The sequence below is a fragment of the Triticum urartu genome, chromosome 7, assembly GCF_003073215.2.
Source record: "Triticum urartu cultivar G1812 chromosome 7, Tu2.1, whole genome shotgun sequence".
Lineage (NCBI taxonomy): Eukaryota > Viridiplantae > Streptophyta > Magnoliopsida > Poales > Poaceae > Triticum > Triticum urartu.
Window position 1 is genome coordinate 67,738,706 of NC_053028.1, and position 25,812 is coordinate 67,764,517.

A 25,812-nucleotide genomic window follows, 5' to 3' on the forward strand; every position below is an offset into this window, starting at 1 on the left:
CTCTGATTTGGGTTCGAGCTTATCAGGTTGAAGCTTTTTCACATAAGCATCGCAGCCCCAAACTTTCAGAAACGACAACTTTGGTTTCTTGCCAAACCACAGTTCATAAGGCTTCGTCTCAATGGATTTTGATGGTGCCCTATTTAACGTGAATGCGGCCGTCTCTAGAGCATATCCCAAAAACGATAGCGGTAAATCAGTAAGAGACATCATAGATCGCACCATATCTAGTAAAGTACGATTACGACGTTCGGACACACCATTACGCTGTGGTGTTCTGGGTGGCGTGAGTTGCGAGACTATTCCACAATTTTTCAAATGTACACCAAACTCGTAACTCAAATATTCTCCTCCACGATCAGATCGTAGGAATTTTATTTTCTTGTTACGATGATTTTCAACTTCACTCTGAAATTCTTTGAACTTTTCAAACGTTTCAGACTTATGTTTCATTAAGTAGATATACCCATATCTGCTTAAGTCATCTGTGAAGGTGAGAAAATAACGATATCCGCCACGAGCCTCAACATTCATCGGACCACATACATCTGTATGTATGATTTCCAATAAATCTGTTGCTCTCTCCATAGTACCGGAGAACGGTGTTTTTGTCATCTTACCCATAAGGCACGGTTCGCAAGTACCAAGTGATTCATAATCAAGTGGTTCCAAAAGCCCATCAGTATGGAGTTTCTTCATGCGCTTTATACCGATATGACCTAAACGGCAGTGCCACAAATAAGTTGCACTATCATTATCAAATCTGCATCTTTTGGCTTCAACACTATGAATATGTGTGTCACTACTATCGAGATTTAATAAGAATAGACCACTCTTTAAGGGTGCATGACCATAAAAGATATTACTCACGTAAATAGAACAACCATTATTCTCTGATTTAAATGAATAACCATCTCGCATCAAACAAGATCCAGATATAATGTTCATGCTTAACGCTGGCACCAAATAACAATTATTTAGGTCTAATATTAATCCCGAAGGTAGATGTAGAGGTAGCGCGCCGACTACGATCACATCGACTTTGGAACCATTTCCCACGCACATCGTCACGTCATCCTTAGCCAATCTTCGCTTAATCCGTAGTCCCTGTTTCGAGTTGCAAATATTAGCAACAGAACCAGTATCAAATACCCAAGTGCTACTGCGAGCATTAGTAAGGTACACATCAATAACATGTATATCACATATACCTTTGTTCACCTTGCCATCCTTCTTATCCGCCAAATACTTGGGGCAGTTCCGCTTCCAGTGACCAGTCTGCTTGCAGTAGAAGCACTCAGTTTCAGGCTTAGGTCCAGGTTTGGGTTTCTTCTCTTGAGTAGCAACTTGCTTGCTGTTCTTTTTGAAGTTCCCCTTCTTCTTCAGTTTCCCCTTTTTTCTTGAAACTAGTGGTCTTGTTGACCATCAACACTTGATGCTCCTTCTTGATTTCTACCTCCGCAGCTTTCAGCATTGCGAAGGGCTCGGGAATAGTCTTATTCATCCCTTGCATATTATAGTTCATCACGAAGCTCTTGTAGCTTGCTGGCAGTGATTGGAGAATTCTGTCAATGATGCAATCATCTGGAAGATTAACTCCCAATTGAATCAAGTGATTATTATACCCAGACATTTTGAGTATATGCTCACAGACAGAACTGTTCTTCTCCATCTTGCAGCTATAGAACTTATTGGAGACTTCATATCTCTCAATCCGGGCATTTGCTTGAAATATTAACTTCAACTCCTGGAACATCTCATATGCTCCATGACGTTCAAAACATCTCTGAAGTCCCGGTTCTAAGCCGTAAAGCATGGCACACTGAACTATCGAGTAGTCATCAGCTTTGCTCTGCCATACGTTCATAACATCTGGTGTTGCTCCAGCAGCAGGCCTGGCACCCAGCGGTGCTTCCAGGACGTAATTCTTCTGTGCAGCAATGAGGATAATCCTCAAGTTACGGACCCAGTCCGTGTAATTGCTACCATCATCTTTCAACTTTGCTTTCTCAAGGAACGCATTAAAATTCAACGGAACAACAGCACGGGCCATCTATCAATCAAGCATAAACAAGCAAGATACTATCAGGTACTAAGTTTCATGATAAATTTAAGTTCAATTAATTTACTTAAAGAACTCCCACTTAGATAGACATCCCTCTAATCCTCTAAGTGATTACGTGATCCAAATCAACTAAACCATGTCCGATCATCACGTGAGATGGAGTAGTTTCATTGGTGAACATCACTATGTTGATCATATCTACTATATGATTCACACTCGACCTTTCGGTCTCCGTGTTCCGAGGCCATATCTGTATATGCTTGGCTCGTCGGGTATAACCTCAGTATTCCGCGTGTGCAACTGTTTTGCACCCGTTGTATTTGAACGTAGAGCCTATCACACCCGATCATCACGTGGTGTCCCAGCACGAAGAACTTTCGCAACGGTGCATACTCAGGGAGAACATTTCTTGATAATTAGTGAGAGATCATCTTATAATGCTACCGTCAACCAAAGCAAGATAAGATGCATAAAAGATAAACATCACATGCAATCAATATAAGTGATATGATATGGCCATCATCATCTTGTGCTTGTGATCTCCATCTTCGAAGCACCGTCGTGATCACCATCGTCACCGGCGCGACACCTTGATCTCCATCGTAGCATCGTTGTCATCTCGCCAATCTTATGCTTCCATGACTATCGCTACCGCTTAGTGATAAAGTAAACCATTACAGCGCGATTGCAATGCATACAATAAAGGGACAACCATATGGCTCCTGCCAGTTGCCGATAACTCGATTACAAAACATGATCATCTCATACAATAAAATTTAGCATCATGTCTTGACGATATCACATCACAACATGCCCTGCAAAAACAAGTTAGACGTCCTCTACTTTGTTGTTGCAAGTTTTACGTGGCTGCTACGGGCTTAAGCAAGAACCAATCTTACCTGCGCATCAAAACCACAACGATAGTTTGTCAAGTTGGTGCTGTTTTAACCTTCGCAAGGATAGGGCGTAGCCACACTCGGTTCAACTAAAGTTGGAGAAATTGTCACCCGCTAGCCACCTCTGTGCAAAGCACGTCGGGAGAACCGGTCTCGCGTAAGCGTACGCGTAATGTCGGTCCGGGCCGCTTCGTCCAACAATACCGCCGAACCAAAGTATGACATGCTGGTAAGTAGTATGACTTATATCGCCCACAACTCACTTGTGTTCTACTCATGCATATAACATCAACATATAAAACCTAGGCTCGGATGCCGCTGTTGGGGAACGTAGTAATTTCAAAAAAATTCCTACGCACACGCAAGATCATGGTCATGCATAGCAACGAGAGGGGAGAGTGTGATATACGTACCCTCATAGACTGACAGCGGAAGCGTTAGCACAACGCGGTTGATGTAGTCGTACGTCTTCATGGCCCGACCGATCAAGCACCGAAACTACGGCACCTCCGAGTTTTAGCACACGTTCAGCTCGATGACGATCCCTGGACTCCGATCCAGCAGAGTGTCGGGGAAGAGTTTTGTCAGCACGACGGCGTGGTGAGGATCTTGATGTTCTACTGTCGCAGGGCTTCGCCTAAGCACCGCTACAATATTATGAAGGATTATGGTGGAAGGGGGCACCGCACACCGCTAAGACTATGATCACGTGGATCAACTTGTGTCTATGGGGTGCCCCCTGCCTCCGTATATAAAGGATCAAGGGGGGGTGCGGCCGGCCAGGAGGAGGGCGCGCCACGAGGAGTCCTACTCCCACCGGGAGTAGGATTCCCCCCCTTTCCTAGTTGGAATAGGATTCGGGAAGGGGGAAAGGAGAGAGGGAGAAGGAAGGGGGAGCCGGCCCCCTCTCCTTGTCCTATTCAGACTAGGGGGGAGGGGCGCGCGGCCCAGCCCTGGCCACCTCTCCTCTCTTCCACTAAAGCCCACTGAGGCACGTATACCTCCCGGGGGGTTCCGGTAACCTCCCGGTACTCCGGTAAAATCCCGATTTCACCCAGAACACTTCCGATATCCAAATATAGGCTTCCAATATATCAATCTTTATGTCTCGGCCATTTCGAGACTCCTCGTCATGTCCGTGATCACATCCGGGACTCCGAACAAACTTTGGTACATCAAAATGCATAAATTCATAATATAACTGTCATCAAAACCTTAAGCGTGCGGACCCTACGGGTTCAAGAACAATGTAGACATGACCGAGACACGTCTCCGGTCAATAACCAATAGCGGAACCTGGATGCTCATATTGGCTCCCACATATTCTATGAAAGATCTTTATCGGTCAGACCGCATAACAACATACGTTGTTCCCTTTGTCATCGTATGTTACTTGCCCGATATTCGATCGTCGGTATTCCAATACCTAGTTCAATCTCGTTACCGGCAAGTCTCTTTACTTGTTCCGTAATACATCATCTCGCAACTAACTCATTAGTTGCAATGCTTGCAAGGCTTATGTGATGCGCATTACCGAGAGGGCATAGAGATACCTCTCCGACAATCGGAGTGACAAATCCTAATCTCGAAATACGCCAACCCAACATCTACCTTTGGAGACACCTGTAATGCTCCTTTATAATCACCCAGTTACGTTGTGACGTTTGGTGGCACACAAAGTGTTCCTCCGGTAAACGGGAGTTTCATAATCTCATAGTCATAGGAACATGTATAAGTCATGAAGAAAGCAATAGCAACATACTAAACGATCGGGTGCTAAGCTAATGGAATGGGTCATGTCAATCAGATCATTCACCTAATGATGTGATCCCGTTAATCAAATAACAACTCCTTGTTCATGGTTAGGAAACATAACCATCTTTGATTAACGAGCTAGTCAAGTAGAGGCATACTAGTGACACTCTATTTGTCTATGTATTCACACATGTATTATGTTTCCGGTTAATACAATTCTAGCATGAATAATAAACATTTATCATGATATAAGGAAATAAATAATAACTTTAATATTGCCTCTAGGGCATATTTCCTTCATTCAACCCCCCTTTCCTTCTCCCTCTCCCTCTCCTTCCCCCTTTCCCCCTCCGGTAAAAGGAAGGAGGGTCTGAATTGGAATTGGAGTCATAGTAGGACTCGTCCCCCTTGGGGCGCGCCTAGGCCGGCCTCCTCACTCTCCCTCATTTATATATAGGGGCAGGGGCACCTCTAAACACATCAATTGTCTCTTAGCCGTGTGCGGTGCCCCCTCCACCGTTACTCCTCCGGTCATATTGTCGTAGTGCTTAGGCGAAGCCCCGCGGATCACATCACCATCACCGTCACCACGCCGTCATGCTGATGAAAATATCCCTCGACACTTTGCTGGATCAAGAGTTCGAGGGACGTCATCGAGCTGAAAACGTGTGCAGAACTCGGAGGTGCCATACGTTCGGTGCTTGATCGGTTGAATCGAGAAGACGTTCGACTACATCAACCGCGTTAAGCTAACGCTTCCACTTTCAGTCTACGAGGGTACGTGAAAACACTCTCCCCCTCTCATTGCTATGCATCTCCTAGATAGATCTTGCGTGATCATAGGATAATTTTTGAAATTGCATGCTACGTTCCCCAACAATTACGACTCAGACAGACGTCTTGAATGGGCCTCAAACGCCTGGGCTAACCGGTACCCCTCATATCCAGCCCGAATATGGGGCGGCCGGGCACGCCCGCCACGTCAGTGCGGGCCCACACCGGCCCACCCGACCCCACATATATTCCTCCCCATCCGCTCACCGGACCAAACCCTGGCCACTTCACTCCATTCTCCTCCGCCACCCAAACTCATCTCGGGCACGACAGGTAGCGGATCCGAGTCCTTCACCTTCAGATGCATCGACCCTGAGCTCATCCTATGCGGCCCCGAGGAGGACATGGCCGTCCGGCTTGCGCTCCGCCGATCCTGGGAGGAGACTCGTTCCCGGTAGCGCTCGGACTCCGTCCGTCGGAAATCCATTGTGTTGGCCCAAATGGCGCATGGATCCGGCGCTAGGTGTGTCGTCGCTGCCTTGCCGGAGGTGGTGCGGTCCGTCTGGTGTCCGAACGCGGTGGCGGACGCGCAGCCCCTCTATTGGCGCACTGAGCATCAGGACGCACCATGGGCCTTGTCCAATGAGAACATGGCATGGTGTGCACGCCGTGCGAGGTAGCAGGCACGGGAGGCGGCGATGGACGTCGACGAGGCAGAGTCGCACTCTCCGGTGCCCCATATGGTGCAGCAGTCCAGGCACCGCAACCGCATCGTGGTGGACGTCAGCGGCTCGTCCCAGGACGGATCCATCATCGATCTGACGTCCACCGGCACCCAACGGGTTCTGGGCTCTAACAAGGAAGAGTAGGGCATGGGAGACAGTGGTGCCATGAATCCCGTGAGCTGGCTCGTTTCTCATGCCCTACTCTACGGGGACCGGGCCAGCACTCTGGGGAGCGCAGCCGGCCGCCGGACATGGCTACGGCGACTGGACGAGCTCTGCTTAAAGATCGCTACGTTGCATGTAATAATATGGATTTGAGGTATTCGAATGTGGATTGCATTATTTGAGGCGTGACCGGCCAGTGTCCGCGGACGCGCCCCGGGCGCATCCGCCGGCGTTTGAGGGGCCAGATTTGCAAAATCCGGTTGTAGATGCTCTAAACCCAACCCAAACATCCGGGTTGTTCGATACTCCTTACATCTAGCCTATATGAGGGGCGGATATGAGACACTGGACGCGTCCGTCATGTCGAACTGACAGACAAGACCCGCACGTAAACCCATCGGTCTGACGGGATTCCCTTTGATTTGGCGATGACACATTCATGTAGCCGCTCAGACTCGCCACCTGAGGGACAAAAGCTGGATGGAGCGGGTAAACCCTAGCGCCTCCACTTTCGTCCTCTCCTTCCTAGCCCCGCCAACACCGCTTCCCCTTCATCTCTAACCTCGTTCTGCATCATGGTTCGACAGAAGATCACATATTATAAAATTGCTCATGCATGTGCGTCGAGCGGAGATCGCGCGGGAGGTGTGTGCCGCCAAGATACGTCGTGCCCAACGCCTTGCGAATGAGGACGATGAGGAGGAGGTAACCATGGAGGAGGCGCCAGGGATGGAGCACGACAAATTTGGCATGGAGAATGCGGAGGCGGAGTTCCACCTCGCCCAAGCCATGGAGGCAGAGTCGAAGCACTTCGCGGCGGAGCAACAGTTGGGGAGGTGGAGCAAGCTGCCTTTGTTGCATTCGCGGCACTCGTCACCTAGCCTGTCCTCATGTTTGAGAACCAAGCCATCTTAGAGTCACTCTAGTCCGAACAGAGGTGATGGTGAACCCTATCGTATCCACCTCACGAACATGAGGTGGGAGCGGCTATTCACAAACAAGGACGACGACGACGATGAGGCATCGGAGCTTCGCCCCGCCGCCAATGACCATGAGGCCCGTGGCTCTGACAAGGGTGTCATCTACATCTTCGACGATGACGAGGAGAAGTAGGGTAATTTTCATTCAAATGTAGCTCGTTTTATTTATGTATGATGAGTATATATGGAAATATTAGGTTGCAGATGAAGGAAATATGCCCTAGAGGCAATAATAATGTTATTATTTTATTTCCTTATACCATGATAAATGTTTATTATTCATGCTAGAATTGTATTATTCGAAAACATAATACTTGTGTGAATACATAGACAAACTAAACGTCGCTAGTATGCCTCTACTTGACTAGCTCGTTAATCAAAGATGGTTATGTTTCCTAACCATAAACATGTGTTGTCATTTGATTAACGGGATCACATTATTAGGAGAATGATGTGATTGACATGACCCATTCCATTAGCTTAGCACCCGATCGTTTAGTATGTTGCTATTGCTTTCTTCATGACTTATACATGTTCCTATGGCAGATTATGCAACTCCCGTTTGCCAGAGGAACACTTTGTGTGCTACCAAACGTCACAACGTAACTGGGTGATTATAAAGGAGCTCTACAGGTGTCTCCAAAGGTAAATGTTGGGTTGGCGTATTTCGAGATTAGGATTTGTCACTCCGATTGTCGGAGAGGTATCTCTGGGCCCTCACGGTAATACACATCACCTGAGCCTTGCAAGCAATGCAACTAATGAGTTAGTTGCGAGATGATGTATTACGGAATGAGTAAAGAGACTTGCCGGTAATGAGATTGAACTAGGTATTGAGATACCGACGATCGAATCTCGGGCAAGTAACATACCGATGACAAAGGGAACAACGTATGTTGTTATGTGGTCTGACCGATAAAAGATCTTCGTAGAATATGTAGGAGCCAATATGAGCATCCAGGTTCCGCTATTGGTTATTGACCGGAGACGTGTCTCGGTCATGTCTACATTGTTCTCGAACCCGTAGGGTCCGCACGCTTAAGGTTTCGATGACAATTATATTATGAGTTTATTGGTTTTGATGTACCGAAGTTAGTTCGGAGTCCCGGATGTGATCACGGACATGACGAGGAGTCTCGAAATGGTCGAGACATAAAGATTGATATATTGGACGACTATATTCGGACACCGGAAGTGTTTCGGGTGATTTCAGAGAAAACCGGAGTGCCGGAGGGTTACCGGAACCCCCCCGGGAGAAGTAATGGGCCATATGGGCCTTAGTGGAGAGAGAGAAGGGCAGCCAGGGTGGGCCGCGCGCCTCCTCCCCCCTGGTCCGAATTGGACTAGGAGAGGGGGGCGGCACCCCCCTTTCCTTCTCCCTCCCCACTTCCTTCCCCCTCCTAGTAGGAGTCCTACTCCTACTAGGAGGAGGACTCCTCCTTGGCGCGCCATAGGGCCGGCCGGCCTCCTCCCCTTGCTCCTTTATATACGGGGCAGGGGGCACCCCTAGACACACAAGTTGATCCACGTGATCGTTTTCTTAGCCGTGTGCGGTGCCCCCTTCCACCATAATCCTCGGTAATATTGAAGCGGTGCTTAGGCAAAGCCCTGCGACGGTAGAACATGAAGATCGTCACCGCGCCATCGTGCTGATGGAACTCTTCCCCGACACTTTGCTGGATCGGAGTCCGGGGATCGTCATCGAGCTGAATGTGTGCTAAAACTCGGAGGTGCCGTAGTTTCGGTGCTTGATCGGTCAGGCCATGAAGACGTACGACTACATCAACCGCGTTGATATAACGCTTCCGCTTTCGATCTACAAGGGTACGTAGACAATACTCTCCCCTCTTGTTGCTATGCATCACCATGATCTTGCGTGTGCGTAGGAATTTTTTTGAAATTACTACGTTCCCCAACAGTGGCATCAGAGCCTAGGTTTTATGTGTTGATGTTATATGCACGAGTAGAACACAAGTGAGTTGTGGGCGATATAAGTCATGCTGCTTAGCAGCATGTCATACTTTGGTTCGGCGGTATTGTTGGATGAAGCGGCCCGGACCGACATTACGCGTACGCTTACGCGAGACTGGTTCTACCGACGTGCTTTGCACATAGGTGGCTGGCGGGTGTCAGTTTCTCCAACTTTAGTTGAACCGAGTGTGGCTGCGCCTGGTCCTTGCGAAGGTTAAAACAGCACCAACTTGACAAACTATCGTTGTGGTTTTGATGCGTAGGTAAAATTAGTTCTTGCTTAAAGCCCGTAGCAGCCACGTAAAACTTGCAACAACAAAGTAGAGGACGTCTAACTTGTTTTTGCAGGGCATGTTGTGATGTGATATGGTCAAGACATGATGCTAAATTTTATTGTATGAGATGATCATGTTTTGTAACCAAGTTATCGGCAACTGGCAGGAGCCATATGGTTGTCGCTTTATTGTATGCAATGCAATTGCGCTGTAATGCTTTACTTTATCACTAAGCGGTAGCGATAGTCGTGGAAGCATAAGATTGGTGAGACGACAACGATGCTACGATGGGTGATCAAGGTGTCGCATCGGTGACGATGGTGATCATGACGATGCTTCGGAGATGGAGATCACAAGCACAAGATGATGATGACCATATCATATCACTTATATTGATTGCATGTGATGTTTATCTTTTATGCATCTTATCTTGCTTTGATTGACGGTAGCATTATAAGATGATCTCTCACTAAATTTCAAGATAAAAGTGTTCTCCCTGAGTATGCACCGTTGCCAAAGTTCGTCGTGCCCAGACACCACGTGATGATCGGGTGTGATAAGCTCTACGTCCATCTACAACGGATGCAAGCCAGTTTTGCACATGCAGAATACTCAGGTTAAACTTGACGAGCCTAGCATATGCAGATATGGCCTCGGAACACTGAGACCGAAAGGTCGAGCGTGAATCATATAGTAGATATGATCAACATAGCGACGTTCACCATTGAAAACTACTCCATTTCACGTGATGATCGGTTATGGTTTAGTTGATTTGGGTCACGTAATCACTTAGAAGATTAGAGGGATGTCTTTCTAAGTGGGAGTTCTTAAGTAATATGATTAATTAAACTTAAATTTATCATGAACTTAGTACCTGATAGTATCTTGCTTGTTTATGTTTGATTGTAGATAGATGGCCCGTGCAGTTGTTCCGTTGAATTTTAATGCGTTCCTTGAGAAAGCAAAGTTGAAAGATGATGGTAGCAATTACACGGACTGGGTCCGTAACTTGAGGATTATCCTCATTGCTGCACAGAAAAATTACGTCCTGAAAGCACCGCTGGGTGCCAGGCCTGCTGCTGGAGCAACACCAGATGTTATGAACGTCTGGCAGAGCAAAGCTGATGACTACTCGATAGTTCAGTGTGCCATGCTTTACGGCTTAGAATCGGGACTTCAACGACGTTTTGAATGTCATGGAGCATATGAGATGTTCCAGGAGTTGAAGTTAATATTTCAAGCAAATGCCCGGATTGAGAGATATGAAGTCTCCAATAAATTCTATAGCTACAAGATGGAGGAGAACAGTTCTGTCAGTGAGCATATACTCAAAATGTCTGGGTATAATAATCACTTGATTCAATTGGGAGTTAATCTTACAGATGATTGCGTCATTGACAGAATTCTCCAATCACTGCCACCTAGCTACAAGAGCTTCGTGATGAACTATAATATTCAAGGGATGAATAAGACTATTCCCGAGCTCTTCGCAATGCTAAAAGCTGCGGAGGTAGAAATCAAAAAGGAGCATCAAGTGTTGATGGTCAACAAGACCACTAGTTTCAAGAAGAAGGGCAAAGGGAAGAAGAAGGGGAACTCAAAAAGAACAGCAAGCAAGTTGCTGCTCAAGAGAAGAAACCCAAATCTGGACCTAAGCCTGAAACTGAGTGCTTCTACTGCAAGCAGACTGGTCACTGGAAGCGGAACTGCCCGAAGTATTTGGCAGATAAGAAGGATGGCAAGGTGAACAAAGGTATATGTGATATACATGTTATTGATGTGTACCTTACTAGAGCTCGCAATAGCACCTAGGTATTTGATACTGGTTCTGTTGCTAATATTTGCAACTCGAAACAGGGACTACGGATTAAGCGAACACTGGCGAAGGACGAGGTGACGATGCGCGTGGGAAATGGTTCCAAAGTCGATGTGATCGTGGTCGGCACGCTACCTCTACATCTACCATCGGGATTAGTATTAGACCTAAATAATTGTTATTTGGTGCCAGCGTTGAGCATGAACATTATATCTGGATCTTGTTTGATGCGAGACGGTTATTCATTTAAATCAGAGAATAATGGTTGTTCTATTTATATGAGTAATATCTTTTATGGTCATGCACCCTTAAAGAGTGGTCTAGTTTTGATGAATCTCGATAGTAGTGATACACATATTCATAATGTTGAAGCCAAAAGATGCAGAGTTGATAATGATAGTGCAACTTATTTGTGGCACTGCCGTTTAGGTCATATCGGTGTAAAACGCATGAAGAAACTCCATACTGATGGAATTTTGGAACCACTTGATTATGAATCACTTGGTACTTGCGAACCGTGCCTCATGGGCAAGATGACTAAAACACCGTTCTCCGGTACTATGGAGAGAGCAACAGATTTGCTGGAAATCATCCATACAGATGTATGTGGTCCAATGAATGTTGAAGCTCGTGGCGGATATCGTTATTTTCTCACCTTCACAGATGATTTAAGCAGATATGGGTATATCTACTTAATGAAACATAAGTATGAAACATTTGAAAAGTTCAAAGAATTTCAGAGTGAAGTTGAAAATCATCGTAACAAGAAAATAAAGTTTCTACGATCTGATCGTGGAGGAGAATATTTGAGTTACGAGTTTGGTCTACATTTGAAACAATGCGGAATAGTTTCGCAACTCACGCCACCCGGAACACCACAGCGTAATGGTGTGTATGAACGTCGTAATCGTACTTTACTTGATATGGTACGATCTATGATGTCTCTTACGGATTTACCGCTATCATTTTGGGGTTATGCTCAAGAGATAGCCGCATTCACGTTAAATAGGGCACCATCAAAATCCGTTGAGACGACGCCTTATGAACTGTGGTTTGGCAAGAAACCAAAGTTGTCGTTTCTAAAAGTTTGAGGCTGCGATGCTTATGTGAAGAAACTTCAACCTGATAAGCTCGAACCCAAATCAGAGAAATGTGTCTTCATAGGATACCCAAAAGAGACTATTGGGTACACCTTCTATCACAGATCCGAAGGCAAGACATTTGTCGCTAAGAATGAATCCTTTCTAGAGAAGGAGTTTCTCTCGAAAGAAGTGAGTGGGAGGAAAGTAGAACTTGATGAGGTAACTGTACCTGCTCCCTTATTGGAAAGTAGTACATCGTAGAAACAGGTTTCTGTGACACCTACACCAATTAGTGGGGAAGCCAATGATAATGATCATGAAACTTCAGAACAAGTTACTACTGAACCTCGTAGATCAACTAGAGTAAGATCCGCACCAGAGTGGTATGGTAATCCTGTTCTGGAAGTCATGCTACTAGATCATGATGAACGTGCGAACTATGAAGAAGCGATGGTGAGCCCAGATTCCGTAAAATGGCTCGAAGCCATGAAATCTAAGATGGGATCCATGTATGAAAACAAAGTATGGACTTTGGTTGACTTGCCCAATGATCAGCAAGCAATTGAGAATAAATGGATCTTTAAGAAGAAGACTGACGCCGACGGTAATGTTACTGTCTACAAATCTCGACTTGTCGCAAAAGGTTTTCGACAAGTTCAAGGGATTGACTACGATGAGACCTTCTCACCCGTAGCGATGCTTAAGTCTGTCCGAATCATGTTAGCAATTGCCGCATTTTATGATTATGAAATTTGGCAGATGGATGTCAAAACTGCATTCCTGAATGGATTTCTGGAAGAAGAGTTGTATATGATGCAGCCGGAAGGATTTGTCGATCCAAAGGGAGCTAACAAAGTGTGCAAGCTCCAGCGATCCATTTATGGACTGGTGCAAGCATCTCGGAGTTGGAATAAACGCTTTGATAGTGTGATCAAAGCATTTGGTTTTGTACAGACTTTTGGAGAAGCCTGTATTTACAAGAAAGTGAGTGGGAGCTCTGTAGCATTTCTGATATTATATGTAGATGACATATTACTAATCGGAAATGATATAGAATTTCTGGATAGCATAAAGGGATACTTGAATAAGAGTTTTTCAATGAAAGACCTCGGTAAAGCTGCTTACATATTAGGCATTAAGATCTATAGAGATAGATCAAGACGCTTAATTGGACTTTCACAAAGCGCATACCTTGACAAAATTTTGAAGAAGTTCAAAATGGATCAAGCAAAGAAAGGAATCTTGCCTGGGTTACAAGGTGTGAAATTGAGTAAGACTCAATGCCCGACCAATGCAGAAGATAGAGAGAAAATGAAAGATGTTCCCTATGCTTCAGCCATAGGCTCTATCATGTATGCAATGCTGTGTACCAGACCTGATGTGTGTCTTGCTATAAGTCTAGCAGGGAGGTACCAAAGTAATCCAGGAGTGGATCACTGGACAGCGATCAAGAACATCCTGAAATACCAGAAAAGGACTAAGGATATGTTTCTCATATATGGAGGTGACAAAGAGCTCATAGTAAATGGTTATGTTGATGCAAGCTTTGACACTGATCCGGACGATTCTAAATCGCAAACCGGATACGTGTTTACATTAAACGGTGGAGCTGTCAGTTGATGCAGTTCTAAACAAAGCGTTGTGGCGGGATCTACATGTGAAGCGGAGTACATAGCTGCTTCGGAAGCAGCAAACAAAGGAGTCTGGATGAAGGAGTTCATATCCGATCTAGGTGTCATACCTAGTGCATCGGATCCAATGAAAATCTTTTGTGACAATACTGGTGCAATTGCCTTGGCAAAGGAATCCAGATTTCACAAGAGAACCAAGCACATCAAGAGACGCTTCAATTCCATCCGGGATCTAGTCCAAGGTGGGAGACATAGAGATTTGCAAGATACATACGGATCTGAATGTTGCAGAACCGTTGACTAAGCCTCTTCCACGAGCAAAACATGATCAACACCAAAGCTCCATGGGTGTTAGAATCATTACTGTGTAATCTAGATTATTGACTCTAGTGCAAGTGGGAGACTGAAGGAAATATGCCCTAGAGGCAATAATAATGTTATTATTTTATTTCCTTATATCATGATAAATGTTTATTATTCATGCTAGAATTGTATTATCCGGAAACATAATACTTGTGTGAATACATAGACAAACTAAATGTCACTAGTATGCCTCTACTTGACTAGCTCATTAACCAAAGATGGTTATGTTTCCTAATCATAGACATGTGTTGTCATTTGATTAACGGGATCACATTATTAGGAGAATGATGTGATTGACATGACCCATTCCATTAGCTTAGCACCCGATCGTTTAGTATGCTGCTATTGCTTTCTTCATGACTTATACATGTTCCTATGTCTATGAGATTATGCAACTCCCGTTTGCCGGAGGAACACTTTGTGTGCTACCAAACGTCACAACGTAACTGGGTGATTATAAAGGAGCTCTACAGGTGTCTCCAAAGGTAAATGTTGGGTTGGCGTATTTCAAGATTAGGATTTGTCACTCCGATTGTCGGAGAGGTATCTCTGGGCCCTCTCGGTAATACACATCACCTGAGCCTTGCAACCAATGCAACTAATGAGTTAGTTGCGAGATGATGTATTACGGAACGAGTAAAGAGACTTGCCGGTAACGAGATTGAACTAGGTATTGAGATACCGACGATCAAATCTCGGGCAAGTAACATACCGATGACAAAGGGAACAACGTATGTTGTTATGCGGTCTGACCGATAAAAGATCTTCGTAGAATATGTAGGAGCCAATATGAGCATCCAGGTTCCGCTATTGGTTATTGACCGGAGACGTGTCTCGATCATGTCTACATTGTTCTCGAACCCGTAGGGTCCGCACGCTTAAGGTTTCGATGACAGTTATATTATGAGTTTATTGGTTTTGATGTACCGAAGTTAGTTCGGAGTCCCGAATGTGATCACGGACATGACGAGGAGTCTCGAAATGGTCGAGACATAAAGATTGATATATTGGACGACTATATTCGGACACCGGAAGTGTTTCGGGTGATTTCAGAGAAAACCGGAGTGCCGGAGGGTTACCGGAACCCCCCCGGGAGAAGTAATGGGCCATATGGGCCTTAGTGGAGAGAGAGAAGGGCAGCCAGGGTGGGCCGCGCGCCTCCTCCCCCCTGGTCCGAATTGGACTAGGAGAGGGGGGCGGCACCCCCCTTTCCTTCTCCCTCCCCACTTCCTTCCCCCTCCTAGTAGGAGTCCTACTCCTACTAGGAGGAGGACTCCTCCTTGGCGCGCCATAGGGCCGGCCGGCCTCCTCCCCTTGCTCCTTTATATACGGGGCAGGGGGAACCCCTAGACACACAAGTTGATCCACGTGATCGTTTTCTTAGCCGTGTGCGGTGCCCCCTTCCACCATAATCCTCGATAATATTGTAGCGGTGCTTAGGCGAAGTCTTGCGACGGTAGAACATCAGGATCGTCACCACGCCGTCGTGCTGACGGAACTCTTCCCCGACACTTTGTTGGATCGGAGTCCGGGGATCGTCATCGAGCTGAACGTGTGCTAAAACTCGGAGGTGACGTAGTTTCGATGCTTGATCGGTCGGGCCGTGAAGACGTACGACTACATCAACCGCGTTGATATAACGCTTCCGCTTTCGGTCTACAAGGGTACGTAGACAATACTCTCCCCTCTCGTTGCTATGCATCACCATGATCTTGCGTGTGCGTAGGAATTTTTTTGAAATTACTACGTTCCCCAACAGCAAATAGGGTTGTGGTTTGCAATGGCGGGCAAATGAGGGATAATCGGCTCCTGTCCATAGTCCCATCTAGACGCATCCCTAACATATAGGAGGTCAAATTTGTACATCTCCATTATAGATGCTTTGACATGTCAAAGTATCCTTGAAAAACCTAATTTAGCTGGATGTTGTACCCTGTTTGCCACTGTGTTATTCAGATTTTCTTTTTTTAATTAACCAAGAGGTTTTGTGCACCCTTTTTTTATTCATTTAATAAATAAAGCAGCTCTCCTCCCATCGTAAAATAGTGGGCCACCTATGCGTCAGGTGCCTGAAAAATATGTTGCATTCGTCACTTTCATCAAGGGCCATTAGAACTTCATCTAGCGGATTTAAATAAATCAGAATATTATTCATCTTCAACCTCCAGGTTCTGCGTCCTCGTGTAGCCGCTGGCCAAGCCATCACTAACTGCCTGATTCCGTCCCTTGCGGTCGGTGGCTACTGCCGCCCCACCCACCCCTCGACTTCTCCCCACCGTCGTGTTAGCCACCGTCCTGGCCATCTCTTTAAGCCCAACATCGGTGAACAACTCTGGTGATTCCTCTACACCCCTGCATCCCTAAGATAGATACTGGAGCTGCTGCTTCCTAGCGAGCCTGCACTCCCACATTCTTAAGATAGATAGTGAGGCTGCTTCTTCTTTAGCGAGGTTCGGCCTCCCCATATCATGCGCTTAGGAAGAAGAAAAAAGTGATCGATGCCAAGAAAATTTCCAGGTACCACACATGTGGCACGAAGCATTCCGGCTCCTGACATTTTTTACAACTAAAGTTGCCATCTAAAAAAACAACCCCCCTTCCAAAAGAACTAAAACTTGTCATCTGAAAAGAGAGTTGCCATCCTCGCGTCACTAAACTTGTCATAAAAAATGTTTGGAGTTTTTTTTTGAACATCACTACAGACATAAGCACTCATATACACGCGCATACACTCACCTCTATGAACGCACACGTACACACCCTACCCCTATGAGCACCTCCGAAAGACTGAGCCGACATATCATCTTGAGATTTATGAAGTCACCGTAGGCGTTTCGTCGTCGACGGGAACATCTCCTCCCACTGAATGCGCATCGCCGGAAATACTGAAATAAATCTAGGAATAAATGCGAGCACCAGGATTTGAACCCTGGTGGGCTGGGGATACCATAGTCCCTCATCGTGTGTGCGTTCGTGCCACACGTGTGGCACTTAAGTCTTTTTTTATATATCCAGTGTACAATTCAGTCGGCATTTTTTCCTTTTAAGGCCTCTTTTGGTTCATAAGATAGGATTATCATAGGAATAGGAATCTCGTAGGAAATGAACTGACATGTATCTCAAATCCTATGAGTAGGAATAGTAAACAAGATGTCATTTGGTTGACACCAAAAGAATTTTTTCATTGAGTCTAGGCTCTTTTTTATTTTTCTATGAAATATGAAGGATAGGAGCCAATTCTATGTAGGAATAGGAATCCATTCCTATGAACCAAAGAGCTCTAAAGGAAAAAATTCTATAAGAATCCTATCTTCTAGAATTTCTATGAAATTTATCTAAACCAAAGGCCTATGAAATTCATCTAAACCAAAGGAGGCCTAAAAGGGTCGGCAGAAGAATTGATTCACTCTCTGGGCAAACGCACGTGGACGTCATCGTGGAGGCCTCTTCTGTGTGTGACCACTGACAAGTCCCAGTCATCGAGGGTCCTCGCGCGCGCGGGTTGCTGCTGGAGTAATGTCGCGCTTTAGTGCTCCTCGTCCTCGAGGTTTGTAGCGAGGGCCGACCCAGACCATTGACGCTGCAAGCCGGCCGAGGGAGCGGGCGATGGGTTCCGACGCGGCGGCGGTGAGCACCGCGCGGGAGGCCGCACGCATGGCGTGGGACGAGTCCAAGCGCCTCTGGGGCATCGGCACGCCCATCGCCATCGCCACGCTCAGCATGTACGCCGTCAGCTCCGTCACCACCATCTTCGTCGGCCACCTCGGCAACCTGCCCCTCGCCGCCGCCTCCATCGGCCTCTCCGTCTTCTCCACCTTCTCCCTCGGATTCTTGGTATGCTTTGCACGGTCTTTCACACACCATTCTTGCGTATTTTCTGATGCCAACGCGAGGGCTCGTGCAGCTCGGCATGGGGAGCGCTCTGGAGACGCTGTGCGGGCAGGCGTTCGGCGCCGGCCAGGTGGCCATGCTCGGCGTCTACCTGCAGCGCTCCTGGATCGTCCTCATCGCTGCCGCACTCCTAATGGTGCCCTTCTACGTCTTTGCCGAGCCGCTCCTCCTCGCCGTCGGCCAGGACCCCGTCCTCGCGCGCGAGGCCGCCCGCTTCTCGCTCTACATCCTCCCTGGGGCCTTGTCCTTCGCCGTCAACTTCCCCACTGGCAAGTTCCTCCAGGCGCAGAGCAAGGTCCTGGTGCTCGCCTGGATCGGCGTCGCCGGCCTCTGCTTCCACGTCGCGCTCACCTACCTCCTCGTCACCGTCCTCGGATGGGGCACCCCGGGCGCCGCCGCCGCCTACGACCTCTCCCTTTGGGCCATCGCGCTGGGACAGGCCGCCTACATCATCGGCTGGTGCAAGGACGGCTGGAGGGGCTGGTCCATGGCCGCATTCCACGACATGTGGGCGTTCGTCAAGCTCTCACTCGAGTCCGCCGTCATGCTCTGCCTTGAGATTTGGTACCTCGGCATGATCACCGTCCTCACCGGCAACCTCCAGGATGCGCAGATTGCCGTCGACTCGCTTGGCGTCTGGTACTCGTTACCTTTCTTTCGAACGTTCTCTACTAACTAAAGATATATGCTTCAGAATACTGGTCATACATATAATTAAGCTGACAGAATACTTATGCTTAATTTTTCAGCATGAATATAAACGGTTGGGAATGCATGATCTTCATTGGCCTCAATGCTGCCATCAGGTCAGGTTAATTGTAACTGTGTATCTAAATTGTCGGTTCTTGTTCACCAACCCATCGCTCCACCACAACCATCAAATTTTAGTTTCTAAATAAACTGTTGAACGTATACCTGTTTACGTTTTTCAGTGTTCGGGTCTCCAACGAGCTGGGCTCTGGCCGTCCAAGGGCAGCAATGCACGCCGTCGTCGTCGTCATCGCCGAGTCGCTGCTCATCGGGCTGCTATGCATGGCCCTCGTCTTGATCTTCAGAGATAACTTCGCCATCATCTACACCACCGATTTGGAGCTCCAGCATGCAGTCTCCAAGATTGCAGGACTGCTTGGCCTGACCATGGTGCTCAACAGCGTGCAGCCCGTGGTTTCAGGTACGGTTCATTCTTCCTCTTAAATCAGTCACCTCAAACTCATCCCCTGGAGTTGATGATATTGATCTGATGATGCTTCAGGGGTTGCTATTGGAGGAGGATGGCAAGGCCTTGTTGCATACATCAACCTAGTCTGCTACTATGTTTTCGGGTTGCCTTTGGGCTATCTTCTCGGCTACAAGTTCAACTATGGAGTTGGGGTAATTCTTTATATATCTTATTTGATTGAACTACCACAAATTGTAAAATAACAAGTAAAGAATATTTACAGTCTCTATGATTTTGCAACATCAGTTATGAAGTTGTAACATTAGCTCTAATTCCAGGGGATTTGGGCTGGCATGCTTTCCGGGGTTGCACTTCAAACACTGATTTTACTCTTCATCGTGTGGAGAACAGATTGGAATGCAGAGGTATGATTTTCCATTGCCCTTCCAGTCTTCACCAATTTAATAAACTAGTCAATGTGTACGTGCAATGCACGTTAATTTAAAAGTATATTAGGTGCATGCGGATATTAAGTAGGATATTATTTGCATGTTATTATGTGATTAGCACTATATTTGGCATGAAATTAACTACATGCTAAACGTGTTGCGTGCTCGACATTGAAGCAATCTAGGTCATTGGATTGACATGATTTGATGACCGAGATTAATTTGACCTGCCTTTTTGGGTCTTTTTATATTGGTATAGATATAGATTATTCTGTGATTATCACTATATTTGGCATGAAATTAACTACACGCTAAACGTGTTGAGTGCTCGACATTGAAGCAATCTTGGTCGTTGGATTGACATGATTTGATGGTCGAGATTAATTTGATCTGCCCCTTTGGATCTTTTATATAGGTATAGATATAGATATAGATGTGGATACAGAATCACATGTCATCAAATCTTTCCAATCTTCAGTATCCACACATATCATATGACTAATGGCTTATTTCTTTATCAGTATGTAAAAATTTTCTGTTATTTGTATTGAAATGCTGAGCTTTCCACCTTGCTCATCTCATAGTCTACAACTGCAGGCTGCATTAGCATCGAGCCGTGTGCAAAAATGGGGCGGCATCGATGGAACCAAACCTCTGCTGGAAGATAACTAGATCACCTAAGAATTTTTATCGCTTCTTAATAAACATTGTTTGCCTTGGAATTGATGATATCATATATCATTGTGATTTTTTTTAGTATCAATAGGGTACTGAAATCAGATCGAACTTGTTGAAGCACTATATCGTTACGAGTCTAAATGGTTGTGCACATTTTTGTATGCGGAGGCGGGAAGTTGTGCTTATATTGTGAATTTTTGTATTCATGTTGATATTTTGTTTCCTAAATGAATTTTCTATCTGTTTGTGTTTAGCTTCTGCCGTTCAGTTACCGCTCTGCTTTTTTCGGAGTAAATGACATTGGTGTCTGGTGAGCGCACCTAGTCGTCCAACTTATAAACCGAAAACCTGTCACACAACTTCTACTGTTGGTGCACATAGGTCACTACTATGGCACGTCAGTTGTCACACAACTTGAGTTGGCCGGTTTTTCATAGAAACGGGTCACGCAGTGGCAGTGCTCACGTGACGTGTTTTTGAAGTGTAAAATGTCACGTGAGAGTGTGGGCGAAATTGCATTTTCTAGCGGATGTATCCGGCAAGCATCCTCCATTCGCAGCTTGTTGAAGATCCGCGCTCAGTTCCAGCGTATAAAATAGCCAACAGATTTTGATCGACCATACCAGAATAGCGCTTGTACAACGAATCGTTCTGACACGGTACATAATACAGGGCCCACATATCTGATAGACGCGTCTCAAAATATCAACTCTGTTCCCCTCACCGCACGACAACTCAGTGCGTCCTCTTCCTCCCAAACTCTGGTTCGTCATTCGTCGCCATGGTTACATATTTGTGGGTTTGAGCTCCCATTCATCCTCGAATTTCTCCACTCGTTCGGCTACGAGCTACTTCATCTCATCTACCTATCATGGACCCCCACACACCACCCTCAAGGTCGCGTCCAATAGATCTAGGTGTGTCACTGAATAGATTGAGACAATGGCCAACGATTTAGCTAATCGTACATGCTATCTAAAGGAGATATCTTCTTTTCTAAAAGACCTAGATCACATCGTCTTCAAGAAAGATCCGTAAGGTAAATCCCTATTCAGTTTGATTTCAAGTTAGATGTGGTGACATTTTAAGTACTCCCTCCTTTTCTATTTACTTTGCATATTAGCTTTTGACTAAAGTCAAACTTTATAAAATTTGACTAGTTGTAGAAAAAATATGAACATTTACAGTAACAAATTTATATGATGCGAAAATATATCCAATGATAAATCCAAAGATATATATTTAGTGGTGTATATGTTAATATATTTTTATGCAAACTTGTAAAAAGTATATAAAATTTAACCTATGCGGAGTAAATAAAAACAGAGCGAGTACTATTGTTAAGATACTCAAACGCATGATTATACTTGCTAAACAATTATTGTGATTTGGTTCCAGATGATAATAATTATTGTGATGGCTTATCTTAACCAAAAAACTGAAGTAACCTTTCATAAACGGAAATGATAAGTATCAAATATTCGGATTTTAAACATGGCTACCCAAATGTTTTTCATGGCAACTTTAGTTGACGAGAGGATGGCAAGTTAGAGGCAAGCACGACAACTTTCTGTCAAAAATTAACTGAAGTATGAAAGTTGCCATGATTGGCAACTGAAGTTGTCATCCTCGCGTTACTAAACTTGCCATCGAAAGCGTTCGGAGTTTTCATGCGCTCGTACCGAACATTCAGTATTTATCAGATTCCTTTATAAAAGTTATACCTCCATTCCAAAACATAAGACCTGGTAGTAGTTTTTTAATTCTGTACATATTGTCAACTCTTTAGATGGAGGGTGAACCAAATTTCATGAGAGGAAGTTTTATGGACCTACTTCCTTTTGTGGAAAGACCCAAAGTATATAAAGATTTATTAAAGAACCAAGGTAATGCACTTCCATTGTGTGCTTTCCTTGATCAACTAGGACTGACAGAGTATACATGTATCTGAACATGTCAATTGAATGCATGTAAACAGGGAATCATCTGTCAATGACACTGCCAATGCTCAAAGTGGGTACCAACCGTCGAATTATGAGGATGATGCTATATATGTGCCCAACCTGAGGTTATATTGCATATATACTAATCGATGAATGTGTCGGAAGATAGCTTGGCTATCAAAGTCGATCCTGGTCAATATTACGATAACCATGGTGAGGTGCAGTCTACAATAGTAGAAGAACCTTTACTTCTCCAGCTCAGTGGGGCTAAAAACCCATTGCTTGATGAAGACTACCTGTTTTCAGCATTACTTATGCTTCGGTACAACCCATCTAAACAAATCAACAGATGAGATCTCTCCATACCCCTTCATAATAGAGGGTAGGATGATCTTTTTATAAATATGTCGCCCTCGCCGATAATACACGGCCTGATATACTTTTTTCTCTTTCTTTTTAATCTTCAAAAAATGTGCGCCATGGGAGATTTGAAATCCAACCCTCGTGGTTTACTTCAAGTTCTACTAACCAAATAGGATAGGTTACTTGTTATGCCCATTTCCTCTGTTTTTCGCTTCTTATGTGGCCAATGTAACTTCGTGAACTTTCCGGCCGGGGTTTTCTCGTGTTTTTTTAAATCAGTTTTTGTTCTGTTTTATTTTGAGGGTTTGTTCGTTTCCTTTTTTAAAATGCGTGAACTTTTTAACATTAAAAAAATGAAATCGTGAACTTGTTCTCAAATTTGTGATTTTTATAAATTTCTAGAACTGTTTTGTAACTTTTTCTAGTGATTTTTTATTGAAAATATGCAATTTTTTTGTAATCTGTGAACATTTATTTCAAAATCAATGAACTTTTCTATAGTCCGCGAATGCTTGGGCCAGCCCAACAGGCCCCGGACGGGAGCGATGCCATAGTCTAGTTGGAGTTGGGCTAAGGCCTGAGCATTTTTTTGTTCTATTTTTTGTTAATTCATTATTCTCCCTTTTGAACTTTATTATTCTTTTTGAAACTTGTCTGAAAGATTTGAAATATTGTTAGGAATGCCAGAAATTTTTCCTATTTTTAAGTATTGTTTAAGATTTAAAACATGGTATGGGATTTCAAAATTTGTTCCCGTTTTCAAATTTTTTATTCACAAATTTAAGAAATGTTTGTAAAAAGTTGATATTTTCTTTAAAAGGTAGGTGGTTGCCATTTGTGGTCAAAATTTTCATCACCTGTTGGGAATTTATTTATAATTTTGGAAAAAGTGTTGAAGTTTGTAAAATTTTCATACACAAGTTGAAATTCCATAATTATTGACAAATATCAAGAAAAATTTAGGACGTAAGGAAATGTTCATGTTGATTGATAATGACAGAAAATGCAAATAATAGATATATTCAAATTAGGAAAAACTGCATGCTCATAGATGCACCTATGTGGCCTAGTGTGGTACACTCCTCTCAACTAGTGTTTTTTTACTATGGATAAATCACCCCAACTTTTGCAAGTAGGCGGACCCATAGTATGCATCCATGCTAGGTCTGAACAAACTCCGACTGCACATTGCGACATGTCTAGCCATTTATAGGCAGTTGTCACGAAAAAACTTCAGAAAATGCAAAACTTATCGAAACCCAAATAACTTTTGCAAGTAGGCGGACCCATAGTATGCATCCATGCCTTGAATTGGTCATACAAGCCCACGGAAAAAAATCGGGGCCATTTCAAGGATGTCGAGATACAGCATTGTCTCAAATGGAGCCTTCTTGCCTTCTTGCCTACATGGACACCCTCCATTCAACATGGTCTGTTTTGAACATCCCTGAAATGACCCAAACTTTTTTCAAGCAGATGGGCATGCCCATGATATGCATCCATGTCAGGTTTTAACGATTTTCGTCATTGTATGCAAGTTGCGACACGTTTGATCATTTATCAGTCTTTTTTATGAAGAAAACTCCAGAAAATGCAATATTTATCAAATACCAAAACAACTTGGCATTGTACCTTAAATTGGTAATACAAGACAATGAAAAGAAATTGGGATCATTTGACGAATGTCGAGTAACAACTTGCTCTCAAACGGACAAAAATAGTGTTCCCTGTTTTCAGAACCTCAGCTTCCCATCCGGGGTTTTCGGTTTTGGGAACCTTCCCGAACCACATTTTTTATTTTCTTCTTCTCTCCTACTTTATTTTTTCATATTCTTTGACTTTTTTCTTTGTTTTTTTCTTCTCTCCTATTGAGTCTTAAGAATTTCAAAATTTTGTTCAGAATTTCGAAATATTTCATGTTAAATAAGCATTCAGATTTTCTTTTTTTCATATTTATAAATCAATGTTCTAAAAATTTAGAAAATGTTCAGAATTTCCAAAAAATGAAGTTTCATTGTTTGGCCACACTTATTAATCAATGTTCAAAAATTCAAAAAATGTTTGTAAATACGAAAAAATGTTCATGCTGTCATTTTTTAAAAAGGTTCAAAAGGTTTTCCCGTTTTTAAAAATTGTTCATAGATCCAAAAAATGTTCACATTGAGAAATTTTGAAAGACATGATTTTTTTTTGAAATTTCTGTAGAATTATTTGAACTTTTTTCATGAATGTAAGCAAATGGAAAGGAAAAAGTTTCTCACGAATTGGGCCCCTTTCAAGTTCAGAAATAACGAAATTTTAAAAAAGTTCATCAATTTGGTAGAAAGTTCACGAATTTAACAAAAAAATCATGAATTTTGTAAAAGGTTTGCTAAATTGAAAAAGTTCATCAATTTGAATAAAATTTAATGAATTTTAAAATAGTTCAATTATTTGAAAAAACATGTATTGGAAAAAGTTCATGAATTTTTAAAAATATCATGGATTAGAAAAATGTTCATAAATTTGAAGAAGTTCAGAATAAAAAAATCCACGAATTTAAGAAAAGACAAAAAGAAAAAGGAAAATATGAACAAAATCCAAGAGAACCAGACAGAGGAGGCACTTTTTATACATGAAGAAAAAAGAAAGTAACTAGGCACAACAAGGTTGCTTTCCCAGTTGGTTAGATGGTGTGGAAGTACACCAGGAGGTCGGGAGTTTGAACCCAACTTGACGCGCCAATTTTTTTTAAGGTTAAAAAAGGAAACAAAAACTAGCTAATGGGCACGTACGGCGTATACGTACCCATCATACATACAAAGTGGGTACGATTTGCCAAAAGTCTGTAT

At 44.1% G+C, this 25,812-nt stretch overlaps 1 protein-coding gene across 1 annotated transcript; it reads left to right on the forward strand.

Moving 5' to 3' along the window:
* Nucleotides 1–17,992: 17,992 nt before the first annotated feature.
* On the forward strand, nucleotides 17,993–20,887 carry LOC125520572 (protein DETOXIFICATION 35-like). Its single transcript, XM_048685526.1, has 7 exons — nucleotides 17,993–18,332; nucleotides 18,403–19,028; nucleotides 19,139–19,195; nucleotides 19,322–19,560; nucleotides 19,642–19,760; nucleotides 19,887–19,973; nucleotides 20,595–20,887. The coding sequence occupies exons 1-7, from the start codon at nucleotides 18,105–18,107 to the stop codon at nucleotides 20,667–20,669; spliced, it is 1,431 nt and encodes a 476-aa protein (XP_048541483.1). The 5' UTR covers nucleotides 17,993–18,104; the 3' UTR covers nucleotides 20,670–20,887.
* Nucleotides 20,888–25,812: the final 4,925 nt, after the last annotated feature.

What these genes read in the sequence shown, in the direction of transcription:
- LOC125520572 (XM_048685526.1), top strand. Translation starts at nt 18,105, where the DNA reads ATGGGTTCCGACGCGGCGGCGGTGAGCACCGCGCGGGAGGCCGCACGC. An exon ending in AGTTCAACTATGGAGTTGGG is followed by an intron (nt 19,761 to 19,886) that starts GTAATTCTTTAT and finishes CTCTAATTCCAG; the next exon opens with GGGATTTGGGCTGGCATGCT. An exon ending in GAACAGATTGGAATGCAGAG is followed by an intron (nt 19,974 to 20,594) that starts GTATGATTTTCC and finishes CTACAACTGCAG; the next exon opens with GCTGCATTAGCATCGAGCCG.